Below are 22677 nucleotides of genomic sequence, written 5' to 3' on the forward strand. Positions count from 1 at the left end.
AAGTGTTATTTGGTGTTTATATAGAATATAGTAGATTTTGAAAGACAATTATAAATCTTAAATTCTAAACTCTAAATCTTAAATACTAAAATCTAAACCCTAATTCTTAACTTTTGAACTTGAATAGGTCATTTAAAAAAAAAATGATATAAAATGGTTTTTTTTGGGAAATTGTAACTAATAATTGGAGCCCTCACACTTCATTTTTTAGGTGGAATTTCATATAATTATTTATTTGCTATCTGTTTATATTGTGAAAAATGCTATACTTTGTATGCTGAGGGTGTTTGTTTTTCATTTTTTTTTTGTGGTAGCTTTTCATGTATATTTTTTGACAAATTACATATATGAGCGTTATCAATCAAACAATAATAAGGTACACAAATTTTAAAATATATATTCAATTGTGAAAAAGAAAAAAAAGAGACGCCCATAAGAGGGTAAAAGAAACCCTAAATCCCCTTACAAAAAATCAACTCAACGGTATTATGACTCACAAGTCTAATAATATTTGATTTGGACCATAAAAATTGTTAATTTTCTTAGAAACCCTAAATTAACAGCAGCGAGTCCAGTTATGGATTGAACCCTTGCGTCGGTTATGTGGTATGAATCATGCTAGTCTCACCGTAAGGAAATAATTGTGTAGACTTTCTCTAAGCTCACGTTCCCTGTTCGCTGCTATCCAACCCCAGGAAAGGAACCACTCCACTGTCTCCCGCTGCGCCTCCTCCCTCGAAAGGTACAATCTGTACTTACAACTTCTGTGTGTACTCATGTATTCTCTTTGTGCTACTCGTGTTTCAATTGTTCTATGCGATCAAATCGGCCCGTTTTGATGGCTTGCATCAGACGGAGAGAGAGGTTCTCGCTGCGAGTTGGCTTCGAATGCTAGATTCGAGGCACTGTAAATTCCTAATTCTGCTGGATAGTAGTTTTTTCCCCTCGTATCCCGAAAGAAAGAAAAGAAAATCAACTCGCGAGCTGTTCATATGCTATTTTTGAGTGCATGCGGAAAAAAAGTGTATTTTCCGACTGTAATGGCTAGGTTAGTGAATATTTTCTGAGACTGTTCAATTTAATTAGTTGCGCTTTCCTCTCTCTACTGAAATTGATGGTTTGTTGAGATGATCTCCTTAACAGAAAATTATTTTATTCTGCAGTTCCAATATGTAGACATTGAGAGGTGACTAGCTTGCTAGCCTGTTTTGAAGATTTATGTATGATCAGGCTGTAGTGTCAACTAACTTTTATATTGTTAAGCCGTTTTACTTTTTAATGACCCCAAAATTCTGGCAATGGGAAATTAGGATGAAAGCATGTTGAGCAGTAGTATGAGTTTGTTGAAAAGTTTACTCTCCGTGCAGTGTGCGTGTTTTGTTTTGGGTGGGCGAGGGGGGTGGGTGGGAGGGGTGATTGGTGGGTGAAATTGTAATGCCTTCAATATAGAGTTAAGTATTGCTGCTTTTGCAGCAAAATAATCATGGATATCATTCGAGACCCTAATGCAGTTTGAATATTAAAGGAGCTTGTAATTTATTTTTCTAATGGCTCGCTATTAATGGTATTTGTTTGAGTTTTGGAAACCGATAGACTTGCGTAGGTGTTGCATAAGTTGACGACTGATTTTTATTGTATCGCGGGATACAAATGTCTCCATTTCCCCTTTATAGTAGTCTATTTATAGCGTTGTGTGCCATTTAAACAAGCTTCTAATGAACACAGGACACTACTACAAGAATACATTCGTTGTCCCGCAATACAGTATCGTTGTTAATGTATCTGCTGAAAGTACTCGTGTTCTGTTATACTGACTGAAATTGATGATGCTTAATTTGTTTTTCCGATTTTCTTCGTGTTGAAGTGATGCTAGTTTACTGACAGTGAAGTACAAGCCGAGTTCTGGGCTTACAACCTGTGCATTCTACTATTTTCTGTGGTTATTGTCCTGAATGCTTTGTACTTTCTATTCTCTCACAATTAAGCAAGATGAGGAGCACTAGCCGGCAGAAAGAAATATATGGAAAAACTAAGCAGTCCCCTGGGAACTTCAATGAGGGAACTGCTGCTCGAACAAGACCCTTTAACTTTGATGAGATCATGGCTAGAAGGAAAGACAAGAAATTATCTGAAAATGTCAAAGTGGGAGTGGGAGCTAGTGAACCAGTGAATATATCAACAGTTGGCATTGTTGAAAATGTTTCCAGTCATTATAGATCTGAAACAGATAATGGAGGTGTTAAAGGTTCATCCTTGACACATGAAAAGCCCTTGTTGGAGGAATTTGTAGAGGCAGGTTTCAGAGAGAAAGATAAGCAAAAGTTTACGAAGGATGATAGTTCAACTAGAAGGAAACACAGAGGAGATTATGATTCAGAAACTAAATCAATGAGCAAAATGATAAAAGACGTAAGCAATAAAGCAAAAGAGGTGACCGATAAAACAATTCATGGCCGGGGAAGATTTGACAACCCGTTAAGTGATAAGGAAACTGCAAAGAAGCGTTCAAGAGATGTAAATAAGAAGGATGGACATGCAGACAAAAATAGAGGAGAATCTGAAAGAGGAAGCAAGAGAAATTACCCAAATGGAGGTAATGAGAAACACAGAGAGAGAATAGCCCCAAAGAAACATGATCGAGAAACAAAGCAAGAATCTGAAATTTCTGAGAGAAGGGAAAGGAAGGAGTTGTCAAAAGTTTATAATGAAGAATTAAGGTTGAAAAGAAGGCGATCAAAGAGTCGAGAGCGTGAAGGCAGGAAAAGGAGGTCTGTTTCACATTCACCCAAGTCACGCAAACATACTTCTCATCAGAGGCTAGAGCATGGGGAGATGTCCACACATTCTTTTAAGGATAGGTCTGGACAAAAGCATTCTGATGTTGACAGGAGGAGGGTAACGAGCAATGGTTTGACTAGCTACCATAGGCGACACGGTGGGTCATCTAGTGGGCTTGGTGGCTATTCACCAAGGAAGAGAAGAAGTGAAGCTGCTATGAAAACTCCTTCCCCAATTCATCACTCACCTGAGAAGAAAGCTGGTAAATCTACCGGAACAGGTACATCAGTCCCTGGTTCAGTCGCTTCTGATTTGCAAGCATCAAACCAAACTATATCCTCAAATATCCTTGAAGTTACCAGTACTGTTCCTATCGCTTCAACTTCAACGAAGCTCCTTTCTGCTGTTTCACCCAGTGTTTTATCAAATAAGGAGAGTGGTCCGATTGACTCTATTCAGCTAACACAAGCCACCCGTCCTATGAGGAGGCTCTATGTAGAAAATATTCCTGCTTCTGCTTCTGAGAAGGCTGTGATGGAGTGTTTTAATAATTTATTGTGTACTTCTGGTGTTAATTATATTGAAGGAGCCCAACCATGTATCAGTTGTGCGGTAAGTACCCCCATCACTCCTGAATTATGTGTTATTTTTGTAATCTGTATAATAGTAGTTTTTAGGCTTTCAGCATGATTTGTTGTATCTTAACTGCAGATTCACAAAGAGAAGGGCCAAGCTCTGCTAGAATTTCTTACTCCTGAGAATGCTTCAGCTGCCCTTTCTTTTGATGGCACTTCATTCGCAGGCTCCATTCTCAAAATTAGACGTCCCAAAGACTTTGTTGAAGTGGTAGTAAGAATTACAATCCTGCCACTTATTTCTTACTGTTATTATGACCCCATAATGATCTGTCTTTGTGTTGCTTGTTGTGATTTGGTTGATTGATGACCTGTGCTAGATGAGGAACTAGTAATTGTTTTCCAATTCTACGATATGTTGCAACTATGGATGTTTGAATTTTTCCCCTGCTATTTTCACCAGTCACATATCTGCAACTAGTTAATCTTTGCACGTAAGGTGTTATCTTTTGACTAGAATGTTTGGGCTCTGAGTACTTTTGCTTGAAGTTCTCTTTAGATCAATGTAATTGCAATTTTCTATGGGGATAATGGCAATGGGATTGGACATAGCCGTGGTTCACATCTAGAATCCATTTTAGTTAAGAAGCATTTTTTTTGAGAAGCGAAAGAGAGAATTAGTATAATAGGATAGACTAGTTAACAAATGGTGAGATTAAGTGCATGAAGAAGCTGATTTTCATCAACATTACAGTACCTGAATTTCAATGACTGAGGACTTTCCTGGTCCTTGAAAACTCTAAATTTAGACAGTATTGAAAAAGAGAAATAAAAAATGGTGAATTATGATTGTCCTCTTAGAATTTGGTAAGCATTATTAGGATTTTATCTGTGGTGGCTCGTATTAATTTCTCTTCACTTGATTTAGGTTTATTGTATTGGGTAGTATGGATGTAAAGAACCAAAGTTTAAGTGCCTGTGATGGATAAAGGAATGTTTATAGCAAAACCCTAGCACATGGGAGTTATACTCATTCTCTGGTGAAAATTTATGCTTTCACTGAAGCAATAGGTTGTGTTTTCAATGAAAGATTTGTATTATCGAAGACACATGATCCGCCATACGAAACTATTAGTTTTGGTTTCTGGTTTTCTCAATTCATGTATTTTGCAGCACAGAGTGGTAGTTGCACATAAGGAACCTCAGTGTTAGCTTGTCTTAAAGCTATTGCGGGCAATTTCTCGAAGAGTCTTATGGAAAAGGTGGCATTGGATAGTTCATACAATCATACTTCAGGAAAGAGATTCATGTCTGCAGCTCCAACTAGCTTGCTATTAAGCATATTTGGTTTAGCTGATTTTAGATTCGTATCTTGGATTACCAACAAACATTATATCTTTATGCGTATGTAAATACAAGTTTGTGTAAGTAGGACTGATATTATATTGAATCAACTAGGATAACACTAGTTCAACTATTCGAGCTCCTAACTACCCTGCCCAGTGAGGCAAGGGTTCACATGCCCACACCTATTGACTAATAAAAAAAACTAATTAACTGCAAAATGAGTTGACGGTGAACTATATTGGGTTCATAATAGGAAACACATTGGAACTATTAAGTCAGAAGACGGTTATGTTGTTGAGTTGGTTGGGTCTATCAATTAGTTTTAGATGTGAACCTCAGATGTAAGGCATTAAGTAAAAGTTTTGACTGGAAATATCCAGAGTCTAGTTATGATTGGTCAAATGAAAAGGCGCCATGGTTTGATGCATATAGATCAACTGCATAGCCTTATTCATTATTGAGTTGGTTTAGGCATTTTGATTCCTCAATATTGGAGGACACGGAGGAATTCATTATGAATTGTCTAATTATCTAGGGAGGGTCTTATAATTGTAAGAGTGTGTATGACATCACCATCTATTTTCACTGGGTTATTAATTCTCTTTTTCTTCATTGAAGCAATATCAATTGACTATCGACTTCATCACTGGGGACTATTGACTGTTGCTATTGCTTAACAAACTTTCTATTGCACATGGAATGTTCTGTTTGTCCCGTTATATGAGACATTTTCTGACTGTCATGCTGGAATCTCTTAAATAGGGAGTTTATGTTGCATGTGTCGTTATTCACGTTCTGGATGGTGAGGACGCTTGCTACTAAATAAGAAGATCTCCAGGTGTAGTGACAAGTTTGAGTGGTTGCCACTTCTTTTTCTGGCATTGGTTTTGAACGACTGATGTAGGCTGTTCAAACTGCAATTTTGTTATTTATACTACATGTAGTATAGTATTGCTGCATCTTTGGAATGCCTTGAGAGTTGAAATGTAGTCATACAAGGATAGAAGGTGTGATTCTCACGAGTAAGTGCTCACTTGAGTTTCTTCATAGTTATGCTGGACATAATATTTCAATCTTTGCTTACTAAAACACCGGTTAGTGTTGCAAACTGATGCTTTCCTCATAACACGAGCATGTATTGTACAAACTTTAATTGAATACATATAATCGCTCGTCATGAATGCTCATTTTTTTTCATCCTATCTTAGCGACTTCACTTTTTAATGGGTTATATGTTTTAACACAAGTTCTCTTCTATCACGGTTATGTCATCTCTCTCTTGTGCTTTGTGTGTGTCTGTGTCAACTCAGCTTCAAATGAATACATGGGAGTCATGTCAATAATTTGTAATAGTTCAGCTCAACTGAGTTTATTTTTGATTTAGTCCGTCCTTGCTTTCATCTTCCTTCAGCTATTTTATTATAGATGCTTTGAGGCTTTTGGTTTTGGAACTTGTCTCAAGGCATATAGGATTTTGGGTTTCTTTACTAAGTTTTTCACATGTTCTCTTGGATGATGGGGAAGCATTTGCAAAAAACAAGTAGGTTTTCAATTTTCTGGTTGCCACAATGGAACGGCACTTTTGAATAACTATGTGGAGTTAACTTTACATTTCTGTTTAGTTTTGTATTTTTATCCAGATAGTAAACAGGTTTTAATTTTCTAGTTTTAGTTTTTTGGTTACAATTTTTGCAAGTATTACCAAACAACTCACGGGTTCCCCTTTACCCTTCCGATTTAACTTCCATGTATGATTCGTAGAAGGTAATTTTATGTTACGCTGGGATATATATGTGTATACATGCTATTTGTATGATGTTTCCAGTCGAGAGTGATGTTTTTAGACTCAAATGATATTAGAGAACCACGAATTTTATGCTGATTTATATATGGTGATAGCTTTTCAGAATTCAGTGTTTTTTTGTTACTTTAATGTTTTGCATTGCACTCATTTAGCTGTCCAGTTCAATGCTTTAGAGTTTGTAACTTTGTTGTGGAAACAGGTATCCTGAAGGTTTCAATCTCTTTCGTGATCAATTAGGTACCTTTTAGTTATGAAAATTGGCACCATTCGAGAGGAACAGTAGTTTCACGTTGGGCCTTAAATCTTTAGCTGTCAGATATATTATTTTGTAGTTTTTTTACCTGTTCAACTTAAATTTGGCTTTTGATTTCTTTTCTGTCTTTTCTGTGCAAAAACTGGCATGTATGAGAAGGTTCATAATATCATGATCCCATTTCTGTCGTCCAAAGCCTTATTCTTTCGTCAGAATGATTACAATAATGCACCTGCGTTCTAGAATGGAAGTATAATGGTGGGATAAATAATCCTGCCATGTTTGATGTTGCTGTACAACAGGTTTCGTTGCTTACAATTTAAAGTTATGTGGAATTGTAATACCCTTCCCCCCCCCCCCCCCACCAAAAAAAAAAAAAATTGCATAGTCTTCCTGCTTGCTTATGCTGTGAGAATGAGTATTTTATGATTAGCACTTTCAACTACTGCTTTGCTGTTTCTGAGGTATGTTGTGGTTACCATTCATGTATCAGGTTTTCAGACACTTGCTATTTTCATGCAGACTGGTGAACAAGGAAAATCCATGGCTGCTATTGATTTGGTCAGTGATGTTGTGAAAGACTCTCCTCATAAGGTATGCATGCAAACCCACTTATTGTATTTACTATATTTATTTGGAGAGTATAGCACTAGACTCATGTAGATGACACTAAACTGTTATGGAGAAAGGCTATGGTGACGATGATTTAAGCTAATTTACTGAATACTGATTAATGTTTCCACAATAACTTCTGGGGACTTTGATGATTAAATGTAATAAAGCTTGACGTTGTTGATATGTGCTGTTGGAAGAGGTCTTTTAAGGCAAGGTTCCAAGATTACTCGATATTGTTGAAGATAAAGATTTCCTGGGTTTCTTTTATGCTCTCTCTCATAATTTTTATTTTCTTAGTTTATTCTGTTTGGGTCAATCTTACACAATACGCTTTTAGTCGTGTTGTTTTGCGATTTTTTTTTGTTCATTGTCTATCAAAGATACACACATCGAAACATTATTTTTGCATGCTATTCATTGAATGTTTTGAATGTTTTTTACCTATAATGTTCTTCGTTTGACTGTTGGTGCCAGATATTCATTGGTGGAATCTCAAAGTCAGTCTCGCCTAAGATGGTAATAACACTTTTAGACCCTTGTGGGCAATTTTGCTTTCATAATAACCTCTATAGTTCCCATTTCCTATCCTTACCAGTTACCACCCACATTCTTTCTTCTAAATCTTTTACTTTTTCTGCTTTTATTTCTTGGCTTTCTATTACTATTATTATATAGTGACTAGGACTTTTTACTGGTTTCTAGCTTATGGAGATCGTTAGTGCATTTGGACGTTTGAAGGCATACCATTTTGAAGTTGTTAAGGATCTTAATGAAGCATGTGCTTTTCTGGAGGTAATGTAGCACATAGTCACATACTTTTGGCTTGATTAATTTCTGTAGACTTGGTGCAATATTAGTTCAATCTGGTATAGTTGCACTGCCTACTTCTTTTCTTTTTGAAAATACTAGTCAAGTGATGTTCTGTTACATCTTGAATATGTTAACAGTCACTGAGTTGTTCATGATCTAATATTGTTGCGATCTTCTTCAATTTGCTTTTTTTTTTATCGGATTTCCAATCATTTGTATTCATTCCTTATTTGTTTTATTGAAATTGTAGTTACTTAGTTTTCTTATATGCAAATAGCTGATGGGTAATGAACACTTGTAAAGCATATGGGTTTTATATAGCTTGAACAAGTTCAAGTTGAATCAACAGAGGAGATATCAAAAGCCTTTTTAGTGGTAGTGCCTGCAGGAGTTTGATGTTCTAAGTTGGCAATCAGAAGATGGTATATTGGTCAACTCTAAAAGAATACAGGAATGAGGACCCAGATTGTAGTAGTTGATGTCTATGAGGATGTCATACTTGTGGGCTGTTTAGGGAATGGCGTGAGAACTTGATGGTAATGGGAACCTATGCATACATTCTGGGTTGAGAAAGCCCTGTTATTAAAGCCTTCTATGATAGTTCTAGGAAACAAATTGTGGAGGACCACATAAATCATAGTTTGGGGTTATATTGTGTTAGGTAACTCAAGTACAGGAGAAGTATAGTATTATGTTTTTCTTCCCTCTAATGTTTGCTGTTAGATGGTTTTTGATAGTTTCCGGATAAGCCTAATATTTTTATCTACTAATGTCAATTTTACGTTGCTTTAGATGGAGGAAGACGTTTAAAGTTCCCTACACATATACTTGCCTTGTAGGTCATTTTCTGTGCTTACATGTGGGTTTGGAAAAATGTTTTCTACTTGTCAAGTAGGAATTTGGTGGCTTTTCTCATTTGTGATAGCCCAGCCAAACTGGTATTTTTAAGCTCTTCTGATGTAGTTTTTGAAACTACCGATGTAAAATTTGTGTAGGATTGAGCAACCAAAACCCTAAAAGCATATAGATGAAGAATTATGTTGATGCTCAAAATTGGATAAACAAACAGAGTATGCCAGAGAATGATGTATAACTATAAGTTTCTGATTAAAGTTCTGCCGGCATTCTCACTTTGCATTTATGGAATGCTGGAGTGCTTTCTTTTGGCGTGTGGGATGACAAATGAGGGCTATCATGAGGTCCATTCCCTTACTGAATCCTTAGAAGACATCGTAATGTCAACGCCAACAATTGAATCGACATGCTACTACCCAATTAGCTATTAGAAGATTACGACCATTCTTATTCTTATTATTATTTTTGGATAGGAGGACCATGATTATTATCCATCAGACTTCAAGAAACACCTAACACAAAATAACATTGTAGTACAAGTACTCATCAAACTTGACAACATTAGTAATCTTGTCAGATGCTATGCTTCTTTGTGATTTGTGAATGTTTTGTAACTGTGAGTATTTATATTTTACCTTTATGCTGGTGCTCCTTTTTTTTTGTATTTTTTTTGTGACATACGCGTCGCTTTGGAGTTTGAAAATAGTTGTCTTGGTTGAATCTGCATTTGCTTAATTGCATCTCTCTCTTACGATATTGAATTTGTCAAGAAGGCAGCATGTCTTTTTGAGTTTGCGCAGACTCTCTGGAAATATACTGCTTGCAGATTTTGGGTTTTTGCTTTTATTTTCTTAAACTAATCAAAAAAATTTCCCTGAGTATGGATGTCTAAAATTTGTGTGTTCTGTGTCAATCAGTATGTTGACAAATCAGTTACTCTGAAAGCTTGTGCGGGATTAAATGGCATGAAGTTAGGAGGGAGAGTAATAACTGCAGTTCGAGCAATTTCAGATGCATCAGCATTGGTACTTGTGGTTCTGTTGCTGTTTATCTACAGATTTTTAATTTCCTATTTGCTTATTTACATTACTGCTTGAAGTTATTTCTCCTGTATATTTTTTATATTGAGATGTGCATTAATGAGATGAGAGAACACGTGCTAGGAAACAAGTGGAGACCTACCATTCTATGGGATCCCTGGACATGCTAAACCACTTCTTGAGCAGCCCACTCCAGTTCTGAAGCTGAAGAATGTGGTATGAAACGTGTCGCTAAATATAAAATTGTTTCTTTTAATAATTCCTTCATACCTTCTGTTCCACCGAACTATATGATTAGTAGTCTTTTTTTCTTACGAATTAAATTTATGATATTAAAAATTTCATGACGAATTATTTTATCATTTTCCCTTTTCCTTATTAGTTAAATTCAGAAGCGCTTTCATCCCTGTCTGAACTCGAACTGGAAGAAGTTATCGAAGATGTACGATTAGAGTGTGCCAGGTTCAAGAAGATACATTCTCCATTCAAAATTTTCACTTTACCCTGTTTTAAACGGGTGTTTGAAATGTGAATGTATTTATACTGCAGGTTTGGCACAGTTAAATCTGTTAATGTTGTCAAGCTTCATGAAGGCTGTATGCTCATGTCAGAAGCTTGCAAAATTAATGACAAAACAGAATGTGATGAGAGCCAGCAAATTTTAGGCAATGAAGAAACAGATTTGAAAGGAGGGTCTTCAGAAGAAGCCATTGACCAGTTCTCTGGAGGAAATAGTGGAGCGGAGTCTCTGGATGGCACCAGAGGAATGTTGGAAGTTGATGAAGTTTTAGAAAGCAGTGGCATCAATCATGAGAGGCCCGACCGTATGGAGGATGTGCCATGTGAGCCAGGTGGACTTGATCATGACATTGATGTTGAAGCCCTAGCTGGCAAGAGCACATTGGGATCATTTGCTCAAGAAGCTCTTCTGCAGCCAAATACACCAAGAGAGGAATCAGACCTTAGAGACAATGAGGTAAGCGTGGGTATGGAAGGTGGCAACAGTGGTGTGGAAACCAAATTAGTCATTCGAGAAGAGGGAACTCGTGAAAATGATAGTGTGGATGTATCTGAGGCTTCTGGCAAGTTTGACAATGATGATCAGGATCGTAGTAGTCTCGAACGCATGTTTGAGCCGGGCGGTGTTTTTGTTGAGTATGGAAGAACAGAGGCTTCTTGCACAGCAGCACATAGTTTGTATGGGAGGCTGTTCGATGACCGCATTGTGACAGTGGAATATGTACCTCACCATCTCTACCGGGCAAGGTTTCCGAAATGAATGTGCTACGTTATCGATTAAACTGGTTAGCATGATTTTGTTTGCCAAATGACAGTTTATATAATTAGGTCTGTCTAAGCCTGGTGATATTCCTACATTGAGCTGCACTTTGTTTATGCCAATATCTTATAACAACCTTCAAAGCTTTGGCCTGGTTGTGACTGGTGAGATGAGATCAGATTGAATAGTTTGGTTACGTCTAACACAGGTGTTAGATCACATGAGACAGGTGTTCAGTGATAACTTTATTTTTTACACCCTATTAGTACATGGTAAAGTTCTTGGAAGGGATATTGGCACCCCCACTTTTAGTATTCGAACTCCATTTTATTGAGCTTCGGGTCTCTTCAAGGTACAAACTTCAAAAAAAAAAAAAACTATTTTTGTTTGTCATTCTGTCGTTTTCTCATACTTATTTTTGTTTCTTTCTCAGTATTTTAATTAATTAAAATTTTAAAATATTCATTTTTATCATTTCTTTGAAATTCTTATAATTAATTAATTTCATTTCAAATGAGACATTTATTATACTATTATATGTTTTTCTTTTCTATTTTTTTATCTTAAATTAATCAATTATCTTTAACGTTAATCTGTTAGGTATATACCCCTGTTTGGCTGCATTAAGCAAGTGTTTAAATTCTTTTAAAAAGATCAAACTTTTCTAGCATAGCATAATCATAATCAACATCTAACAATGGAATTATGCTCTAACAAGGAAATCATGATAAAGGAGTCTTAAGGGTTTAAGAAATGAACGTCAGAACCCTCTTTGTTTTTGGTTGAACAATTTGATGCAATACTTTTATAATTTGTTCCCTAGGAAGCTAAAGCTTGTGCTTGTTCATTAAATATTAGCCAAACTCCTTGCCTTGGAGTGTCACCCAATTGCATATGACCAAAACCATGTGCATCATCTTGGCTCAGGGGTACACATTGCTCACCACTCCTTTGAGATCTCCATCTCCTTTAAGCTCCCCTTCTAATGGTGCATCCTCATCCAAGTCTAGTACCCATGTGTACCATTAGAATTCAACTCCTATGGATGTTCAAGGGCTCTTCAAACTTGAAAAAATTTGTTTATCTACCAGCACAATGGATTCAAGTGTGGTTATATCATAGAAAATTATCTAACACACTTTTCGTAACCATTTTAGGCGTAAATTTCTCAAGATTTTCTTTTGTATTCAAGAAGAAGCATTTTCAAATTAAAAACACTAAAGTAGACAACTTTAGGTTTCTCTTCATACAAAAGCTTACAAAGATGATTTATTCGATAATTACCTCATATTCAAACTATTTCATATATTATATGCAATTCATGCTTATTTTACAATCTTTTTCAATAAAATTTCAAAGGCATGCAAATTCATCACTCTCATGCAATAGGCAAGCATCATATGAAAATGTTCAGGCATACCCAATGGAATACTGAAACACTAAAAAATAGAGAGGGAAGGGAGTGGAGTGGAGTGTTGTGTTGTGCATGAGAGAGTTGTTGAAGATTATACAATGTTTTGTTTTGTTTTGTTTTTATAATTTTCTTAGTGTTTTTTATTTTTCTTTCTGGGCAGCTTTGTTTTGTGTTTTATTCTAAAACTATCTTGCATTTTCTTTACAATTATTTATGGGCAGTTTTGTTTTTCGTTTTTGATTTATAACCAAAAGTAAATTTCAAAGGAAGACGCTACTATTCTCCTTCATATCCAACTTCTTTGGAGAAATCGGAAACAGAGGTGACCGTTCTATACGTTTGGATTCTACATATAAGCGTTCCAACATCAAGTCATATTGACAACGCGTCCTTCTACGAACTGACTCACTCAAATCCATACACCCAAAAGCTCAAGAAGACCCAATGAAATACACAAAGACAGAGAGAGGAAAGGGAATGTAGTAAAAAAATTCAGTTGTGTATGAGAGATCTGTTGAGGAGAAGAAGAAATAAATGGTGGTGTGAAGTATAATGGTCCCTCATCCTCATCCTGTGTAGAGATAGGTATGAAGTAGAATGGTTCCCTCATTTTGTGCTTCTTTCAATTTTAGGAAACATACTTGGAATAGATAGAGTCATAGAGGCAGGGAGTCGGAACCCTAGTCTATCTATCTACAAAAATGCGTTGCTAGATGGAGCCCCCCATCAAATGTTTTGAAAATCAACTTTGATGCAGCTTTGAAGGCCCCTAAGATCGGGTTAGGGATGATAGCCAGAGATCAGGCAGGTGCTCACATTGCCTCTTGGTCTGTTTGCCGCTATTGGCCCTCTAACCCTTTCTTTGCAGAGTGTGTTGCTGCCAAGGAAGCTATTATGTTTGCCAGGTCTCTCAACTATGATCATGTTATTTTGGAAGGAGATTCGACGTTGGTCATTGCGGCCTTGAATAGTGAAGATATTGGTTTGTCTGAAACTGACCTATGTATCAGTGGAGTCAAAGAGTTGTTTTCCAATATTACATTGGTTTATAGTGATTTCCTGCCTGTTTTCTTTTTATTTTTTATTTAACTCAGCTAACAAATAAGACTTTGTGTTTATGGTTGTTATTCTGTGGTGCTAATGGGACGGGCCACAGTCGTAATTGGATTTACTATTGTTTGTTATTCGTCATGGTGTTCGTGTCGGTTTTTCCTCTGTTTTATTGTCATCCTATTAGGCATTTTTTTTATTCTTCTTTTTGATAGTCCTTTCTCAGTAATTTTTTATGAGTTGGTGCAATCCTATATTCTCTGCCATTTAATCTGCTTTGCATCCAATTGTTTATGCCTTTTTTCCTAATTCTGTGTAACTCTCGCTTTTTCCGATATTACATTGGTCTATAGTGGTTTCCTCCCTATTTTTTTTTGTTTTTTATTTAACTCAGGTAACATATTTGACTTTGTCTTTATGCTTGTTTTTCTGTGGTGCTAAGGGGACGGGCCACAGCCATAATTAGATTTACTATTGTATTCGTGATGGTGTTGGTGTCAGTTTTTCCTCTGTTTTAATGTCATACTTTTAGGCATGTTTTTCTTTTGATTCTTCTTTTCTATTGTCCGTTCTTAGTAATTTTTTACCAGGAGGTGAAATTATGAATTGTTTGCCATTTAAAATGCTTTGCAATCAATTGTTCAAGCCTTATTTTGTAATTTCCTTTTTTATTTTTAGTTAATTTAGGAAAGATATTTGGCTTTGTCTTTATGGTTGTTTTCTGTGATGCTAAGGGGACGGGCCACAGCCGTAATTGGGTTTCCTATTGTTTGTTATTTGTGATGATGCTCGAGTCAGCTCTTCCTCTGTTTTATTGTCATACTATTACGCATGTTCTTCTTTTGATTCTTATTTGGAATCATGTATTGCCTGTGATATAATATGCTTTGCAATCAATTGTTTATGGCTTTTTTCCTAATTCTGTGCAGCTCTCACATTTCCAACACTGCATTGGATCTTTCAAGCTTTGATTGTACACAACATTTTCCAGGTTATCTTTTATAAAAATAAAAGACTATGATATTATTCATAAATCTTTCCCGTGTTGTTACTTATTGATTAGTCGTCATTGATTTCGATTGTGTGCTGTCAATTTTTATTTCATGCTTGGGCACAATGGCTGATGTTAATCTAGCTGTTTGTCAATTAAGAAGAGCTAAAAGGAAACAACTTATTGTTGGTAGGAGAGTTAATAGTTCAAAAAATTATTCTGGGGGTGTTGTCACATCAATGGGGGAGGGAGGTAAGAGGAGGCAGATTATCCCCTCTTTGATGCCAAACCTGAAGCATTTGGCTACCTTTAATCCATCTTCATGGAAGCCATAACCTGAAAAGTAGCTCTGATTGTCAAAACTGTGAAGATGATGCTAACCATAATAAATCAAACAAGTTTGAGCGACGAAAACTATGTCATTATAGCAATGATAAATAATCGAACCACAGGATTGCACATGTAAATAATAAGCAAAAGCTACAGAGTTGAAGCCAATGGGATTCATTGTCCCAGTAATCAAAACATAGCTGGAAGATGCTTTGTTAACTTCAAACTAAAACACAAAAATTCCGGTTGCAAATTATATTAAAAGCAAAGCGGGCCAAAATTAATGCCATTTTTCACTTAAATGCAGTACAGCTGTAGCCATGATACTGAGATCATAGACATGTATGCTTTACATCACAATTGAAGCATCACAATCAAAGATACTAAATGCAAATTCAGGTGGTTCATAAACAAATTAGTGCTTAGGCTCACCCTGGTATGCTCCACAAAACCAAATCCCTCTCTTCCCTTGAATATGATCAAGCTCAAGTGAAGCTTTTGATGCAGCAACAGATGGGACTGGATGGCTGGTTGACCACTTAAGTAAGGTATGCTTAGGTATCTGACCTGGATTGAGCGTCACAAGGTAAGGTAGACTTGTTTCTTCAATATTCTGCAAGGCTCCATAGTCCATACAATTGCAGAAGAAGAAAAAAATATTAAGAGCAGCTTTTGATAATAGGACAGTAGCTTAAAATAAGTATATCTTTCTTCATGGTGTGCACAACAGTCAACATACCATTCTGCCTTTTACGATGGTAGTTTAATTTGTTTGTTGTTTTATTTTTAGTTGCCCTCGTTAGTTTGTAACTCTGTATCAATATTTATCAGGTAGACAGTTCATAAAATATGTATCTCAGGCCTGACATAAATCTATATATTTGAGTAAATAGACCATCCCTGCACATGGTGCGGCATTTCCATTCCAGTGCTATGTTGATTATTGCAAAAAAGAAGAACATATCTGATAAGTTCTCCAAAATGTGCTACTATACAGCAAGATTTGTGATTATTTGAATACAGATTCTATCTATATTCGCACATATAGCCATGTAATGTACATCCGGAATATTTACATCCCTTGTATCATATGAAATTTCTCTATTTTTTTATATCACACCAACAGCAGAGTATAACAATTACCACTAGCCCATTGTCCGGTTACTTTTCGCTAAACAAAATAGGATATGGATTTTATTGTTAGATGAGCACGCACTTTGAATTTCAACAAAATCGTTTATTGCGCATCGAAAATCCATACATGTCTATATGATTCTATGGCAATTTTAATATGAAGTTCTCAGTAGTTATATGATGATTCCCAAATGTGTTTGACTATCATTGTCTCCGACGATGTTAGTTAATTATATACCCAACAGAAAGCATGTTTAAAATTGTGAATCCCGTGCATTCAAGTGGACAAATTCAAACAAGCAAGCAATCAAAGCCTTAATTCCAAAAATAATTGAAGTGAACAACCCTGACAACTTTCCTCTTTCTTAAATCGTTAGTGAAAATTATGTGATAATCACCCACATATTCTAATATCATTTGGATTCTAAAACAGAAAATTTAAATTTTGTTTTACATCAAGAGAATGAGCTATGTACCTGAAGCAAATTAAGCCAGTATGTCAGGCAAACTTTATTGCCTGTACTCCCCAGAAAATTCCACGCACTCCATGCTGCGTGATTTTGGGGCATAAAAGTTTTGTCACGGTGAAGGAAAATATCACTGCCAATAGAAAGTTAGAAAATGATTTTTCATTGTGAGTAAAGTAAGTTCACTTTTCACAGTAGTCAGCAGCTGACTCTTTAAGATTTTCAAGAAAAAGGGGTCTTGGGGCATAATCAAAAGTACTTGTTCATATTGTTCTTTTGACATCTATGACTTTCCCAGGGGTCATTCCAACGAGTACAAGCAACCTCCCAGAACATCTTACAACACAAACTGTTTGGAATTAATTATTCCAACAAAACATGATGGTTATATATGTGAAACATTAGAAGTTTTTAAGTTGAAAATCAATTGAAATTCTACCAAGTGTTGGGTAACAGTCAATTTCTATGTATTAATATCGACTACTCAGAGTTTAATAGCCGGAATCAAAATAAGAAGCTATATCCATAAATAATTAGATTAGTGCATTAAATAATGAGAAAAGTACCTAGATTCATATTGAAAAGCACCAAGTACTCTCGTCTCTTCAAATGTTGCTTGCTTTCCTAATATTTTCAAAGCATCGGGGGCATGAACAGCCATTATGCATCCACTATATATTTCTTGCGAACCATCACAAAGTACTGTGCAACCTGCTGAATTTTTTATTACATTACTATCAGAATTACATGAAAATTGATCAAAAAGAATCACGTAATGGTCCATCATCGATTTGCAGGTTTCAGATTGTAATAAGGCTCCATTAATGTTTTTCTCTTTGTTTGTCCTTTGGCCTTTCCTTTTTAACTGAGTTTTTTCATGTTTCAAAGAGCTTTCAAACGGTTGGGTACCAACTACTGCACATAGGTAGCTTCCTATAAGATCAAAATTCAATATCCAATTATGCACTCTATAAATAGAATTATGAGAAGCTTAACTTTGAAAACAATAAAATCCTTGATCACATTTGCATGAAGTATGATTACCTGCCTGGCAGCAGAGTGTGACTATCTAAGAGCATTTCTATAATGTCAAAGCATCTACTGGTGTTTTTGTAAAACTAAAAGGCACATCATCTCTTAAGAGTCTTAGGCTTCATTTCTAAATAATTTTCTAGCTGTTAAAATATTTTGTAACAAAGCCATTTGTATCTTTGTATGAGAAACATTGAGTCAATTTTATTTAACAGCTCGTTTTAGAAGCCATGCCAAACAATCCCTATGTTGAAATTGTCTTCGATAAAAAAAGGTAAACAACTCCCGTACACAAGGTTCCCACGGTAGGTCGGGGACAGGCAGGATGCACTTTACTGGACACAAAAAAAGCTAAAAGGACTGTGGTTTCTTGAACAATACATTCTTATGTTATAAATTCATTTGTTTTGGCCAGCAGCATCAGTCAACAAAAACCCCTCTCGAAAAAGAAAGTACTTTTTTAGTTTTTTGAGTTATTTAAATGAGTTTTCTTTTTCTAAGCTCATTATGTGTACTGATAAAAAATATATCAATACTCTCATTTTCATGATTCGTTTTTAATCCGACCTTGCCCCCACATAAGATGTGAGGAGGCTGTTTCCAACAATTGAACCATTGACCTCTAGGTTGCACCATTGCAACTCTATCACTATGTCACATATTCGCCTGTGAAATTGTCTTCAATGTTGCAAAAAAATTGTCCACAAAGTTTTGCATTGTATTTAAAAAGTTGATAAAGAATACGATAAAGATTTCTTTGCTTACCCTCAACTGTTGTAGAAATAGATTGTACCTCAGAACCAGTTCTTATCCAGCAACCCCAACTCTCGAGCTGTTCTCTAACCTGGACTTTTTTCATGGCCAATAAAGTTCACTTTAAATCTTAAATCTGAACCATTAGGTTGAATGTTTATGAAAAGAATACAATGTAAGAGAAAGGCACTAACTGACATGTACCTTGTTGACATAACTATGTGAACGCCATCTGACAGTAAGCCATTGTGGGCGACCAAAGAGCTGAAGCAAAGACCAAAAGGAAAAATAAGTCATTGCACACAAAATTTTCTAGCATTTGACAAAATTCAAAGCTTTACACGACATTAAAGTACAACAATGAAGGTTGTATACCAGAAAATGAAATAGTTGCATGTATATGCATGATCTTAAATGCACACATACCATCTATCTTTTAGATGAAATATGCAAAAATTATCATGTTCATCAGAAGGTTACTAGACCTTATGCTACAAAATAAAAGGTAAATCTCATATCACTGATCCCCACTCCAAACAACAAGAAAAAAAAAAACAAACACCATTATTTACCTGTAGAAGATGATGATTGCGGCAAAATGAAAGAACTGAGTAAGCTGAAAAGCGCATGACTCCTTCTGAATGACAGGACCAAATTGAACCACATATTGGTATCTGTGGACATAGAAGAACATTATTATTGCCACTAAGCAGGAAACGGGGCAATGAGTACGCTTGAGTTAACAAGTTCAAGGATGTGAATGAAATTAAGAGTTCAGTCTTCGGAAATGCTCACAAGATAAGCCTTTTGAAATAATTCAGAGTAACCGTGTGACTTAATAAACTGTTCCAAAGTTTCATTGCGATCAATGTCTGGGTTGTTCTCAAGGTCGTCAAGATAACTGCACAGGAAAGGAAATTAACCATGGTAAAGATATACAAGACAAGTGAATTAAAAATTATTATAGCAAAGTCACACCGTATAAAGCTTGTGCAAGTAAAAAGAAAGCTGACCCATTTCCAGCCAAAACATAAACATTGTTTGAAGAGAATAAAAGGCAGCCAAAAGTCCAAAACAGATGCGAACAAGGACATGTCGCCAGCAATTTTTCTATTCCATAGAATATTTTTCGGAAGACGTAGACCAATATTCTGACTAGAACACCTGAGACAGGAACTATCTATACTATACTATACTAACAGATTTATTCTTAATTAAATCATTCCTCAAATATATTCAATATCTTTCGATTCTTCAAACAAATCTATTAGCTTGATCAAAGCAATATTTGCAGATATGAAATGTGACATTGGCAGCTTCCAATGCCTCATGTGGGAATGCCCCATGGCATCAATGTGATAGTATGTTGCTTTATTTAGACATCAACGCCATCTTTAAAAACTCTGACGAGCGGTATCCCAAAAAGATATAGCAAACGATACCACATTGTTTATTTTCAACTAAAAATCGAATAAATCAGTCAAGAGATAGGCTTGCCTGAGGACATCGGCCTTGAACTTGATAATTTCTCGAATCATTTGCCAAAAGTATGGATTCAAAACGTTCTTCTTCTGTGCAAACAAACCTGATAAGCCATTTAGACTACCCCATTCACACCCATTGCCTTTGTCCAAGCTTACTGAGAATGACATATCAGATAGCTCCATATCAACTCCAAGATTCTCAAAGAACTCCAACATATTAGGATACGTTACCTGTCATTGACCAATCACAATCAGGCAAAAAAAAAATATTTATCAATACAAATTGGCATTAAATCCACATTGACAAAATATATGTAGTGCCGTTACTGCACCCGAATTGGAAGTGGTATTAACATGTTTGGGCATACTTCTCTAACTTGTCATTTCCTATAAAAGTAAGCTCCAGCGGTTCTTGCTTTCGTGATATGGGACAATATCTATCAGTCTCTCACACATAAATACAAACAGTTTTCGTACATTCCATTACATGCAGCAATTATAAGTTATAACTCGTATAACTAGTTGAAAAGAAAAAAAAAATCCCAAAAAATGAAGTTTGAAAAGAGTCCATAATTTCAAGAGAGTGTGAAATATTAAAGAAAATAAAACCCAAAGAATTGTTTAGAATTTTGCAAAAAAAAAAAAGTCGTCTAGAATGATTAAAATTTTATGAGACAAAATTCATGCAATCCTAGCAGCAGAAAAAACTAAGAGGAGAGGGGGGGAACTGTTGAGTCATTTGATGAAACATCGCAGGATTATTTATGTCCGAGTATAAACATAAATAAATGGTGTCCACACGGTACTGGCATTATCAAAAATGCAATGCAAACACTGATGACTGAATGTATATTTTACCGAGACAATTTCTGCAGCATTTTTTCACTGTTCTAAATGCTACAAAAGTGAAGCATTTTGCTAGCATTTTGAGGCAACATTTCCCTATTAACGTTATTCTTGAGAAATAGTACCCCAATTTGGCCATTCTTTTCTTTTTTCTGGTAAGTTCAAATATGGCCATTCGTTTATCATCCACTCAACCCCCCACATAGGACCATAGATAGATTAGATTGATTAGATTCCGAGGCCCACCCCACATGCCACACTGCTTTCACAATTTTTTTTAGTAAGAACTAAGAACACACACAGTTCAGCAATAATTATTAACTTTTTTCCTGTCTTATAGCAACATCTTTAATGTTACAAGACCCAGTTTCTCGGAGTCCGTGGGCTCTGCTCTGCTGTAGTTTCGGACTCCTTTTTTTTTTTTTTTGAGAAATCATAAATATTTTGGACTGACTGACAAGTGTGAGTTGTAAAACGATCCATTTTACCAACTGTTTTGGAGTATGGAATATTCACAGCAGTACATACAAATATTATCATATTCAGAATGTCAGAGAGAGAGAGAGAGAGACTTACGCGATTGAAGACCATGAAACCGAGGTCCAAATCGACGCCGTCGAAGTTGACAGTCTTGGCATGGCCGCCTAAGTAGTCCTCCCTCTCGTACAGAACCACCTGGGCTCCGGCTTTCGCCAGCACGTACGCCGATACCAGTCCGCTGATACCACCACCAATCACAGCCACTCTCATTCTCGACATTCTTTTCGTTCTTCTCTGCAAAATGGAATGAATGAATAATTGAATGAATCCTAACAAACCTAAGGGCTTTGGAGAGGGAGTTTGTGTTTCGGAAGCTACCGGGAGAAAGAGAGAGATTCAAACTTCAAACTTCAAAGTTGCTGCAGATCCAAATGCGGAGAGCGCGTCCTCTTTGAACTGCGAGATAAGTTCACGTATGGTCTCGGATATTGCATTGATGTCATTCCCCTCATGTGGACATATATACTCGAATATCAATAAATAAAATAAAATAAAATAAAGCTTTTATTTATTGTCTTCTACAGGAAAACTGGAAAAGTCTTTGTATGAGTTTGGCAGTGTGTTACAACTGTGTTCAGTTGCAACACAACTCACCGCACCACAGTTTTTTGTGACACGCCAAATAGCTTTTGCGTTCCAACTCACCTCACAGCACCACAGTTTTTTACCTCACAACACTCCCAAACGTATACAATATATGTTGAATTGTCCTACGTAATCAAATTAGGTCAATTATTTTATTTTATATTAATGTACAATGTAAACCTTAAGTGATTTTATATTAATATTAATAATCATCCAATATAACCGTAATTTAGATACGCCAAACGCACCTCATCGCACCGCACCACAGTTTTAAAAGTGATGCGTCAAACTGTTTTTCGCGTTCCAACTCACGTCACAACACCACACCGTATCGCACAACACCTCACAGTATTCCCAAACAACACCTTTAATTCATTGCAAAAAATCGTGTCGTGCAGCTTGGTTGAACCATAAAATCGATGAACCGATCATTAAATGTGCACGGTTCAACTAAAATACGAAATAAGCAATCGAATAGGAAAGAATCAATAAAATATACAAACTAAGCAATCGAATATGAAAGAATCGGTAAAATTGGAAGATTTTTTGAAAGAACCATTAAACCGTATTGATAAAATCAGATGGTTTTTAGAAATATCGTTTGAATTTTGAATTATTTATTATTAATTTATTATGTGAAACTTGATTTCTATATGCATATACGATATGAACTTGAATTTTTTTAATTTATTTTT

The 22677-nt window shown here is 35.9% G+C and overlaps 2 protein-coding genes across 6 annotated transcripts; one reads left to right on the forward strand and one right to left on the reverse strand.

Moving 5' to 3' along the window:
• Nucleotides 1-493: 493 nt before the first annotated feature.
• On the forward strand, nucleotides 494-11670 carry LOC120015064 (splicing factor U2af large subunit A). 5 transcript variants are annotated; one of them, XM_038867271.1, is made up of 10 exons: nucleotides 494-742; nucleotides 1865-3390; nucleotides 3490-3627; nucleotides 7280-7351; nucleotides 7847-7888; nucleotides 8075-8164; nucleotides 9955-10062; nucleotides 10201-10293; nucleotides 10460-10539; nucleotides 10627-11670. In XM_038867271.1, the coding sequence occupies exons 2-10, from the start codon at nucleotides 1990-1992 to the stop codon at nucleotides 11354-11356; spliced, it is 2754 nt and encodes a 917-aa protein (XP_038723199.1). In that variant the 5' UTR covers nucleotides 494-742; nucleotides 1865-1989; the 3' UTR covers nucleotides 11357-11670. The 5 variants fall into 5 exon arrangements, with proteins under 5 accessions (XP_038723199.1, XP_038723203.1, XP_038723200.1 ...); XM_038867275.1 differs by having other exon boundaries at nucleotides 3490-3624; XM_038867272.1 differs by having other exon boundaries at nucleotides 1885-3390.
• A 3355-nt stretch (nucleotides 11671-15025) lies between these two features.
• Nucleotides 15026-21829, reverse strand: LOC120014231. Its single transcript, XM_038866149.1, has 11 exons — nucleotides 21716-21829; nucleotides 21434-21631; nucleotides 20025-20242; nucleotides 19323-19428; nucleotides 19100-19201; nucleotides 18732-18791; nucleotides 18540-18618; nucleotides 17309-17453; nucleotides 16752-16875; nucleotides 15574-15754; nucleotides 15026-15147 (listed from the first exon to the last, which is right to left on the reverse strand). The coding sequence occupies exons 2-11, from the start codon at nucleotides 21614-21616 to the stop codon at nucleotides 15026-15028; spliced, it is 1320 nt and encodes a 439-aa protein (XP_038722077.1). The 5' UTR covers nucleotides 21617-21631; nucleotides 21716-21829.
• Between the last annotated feature and the right edge of the window lie 848 nt (nucleotides 21830-22677).

Source organism: Tripterygium wilfordii, chromosome 14, assembly GCF_013401445.1.
Source record: "Tripterygium wilfordii isolate XIE 37 chromosome 14, ASM1340144v1, whole genome shotgun sequence".
Classification (NCBI taxonomy): Eukaryota; Viridiplantae; Streptophyta; class Magnoliopsida; order Celastrales; family Celastraceae; genus Tripterygium; species Tripterygium wilfordii.

Coding starts and splice junctions, on each gene's coding strand:
- LOC120015064 (XM_038867271.1), top strand. CDS start 1,990: ATGAGGAGCACTAGCCGGCAGAAAGAAATATATGGAAAAACTAAGCAG. Junction 8,165..9,954: donor AAGCATGTGCTTTTCTGGAG/GTAATGTAGCAC, acceptor TGTGTCAATCAG/TATGTTGACAAATCAGTTAC. Junction 10,540..10,626: donor GTACGATTAGAGTGTGCCAG/GTTCAAGAAGAT, acceptor TTTATACTGCAG/GTTTGGCACAGTTAAATCTG.
- LOC120014231 (XM_038866149.1), bottom strand. CDS start 21,616: ATGTCGAGAATGAGAGTGGCTGTGATTGGTGGTGGTATCAGCGGACTG. Junction 18,792..19,099: donor GCAATCATCATCTTCTACAG/GTAAATAATGGT, acceptor TCTTTGCTTCAG/CTCTTTGGTCGCCCACAATG. Junction 15,755..16,751: donor ACTGGCTTAATTTGCTTCAG/GTACATAGCTCA, acceptor GGAGCCTTGCAG/AATATTGAAGAAACAAGTCT.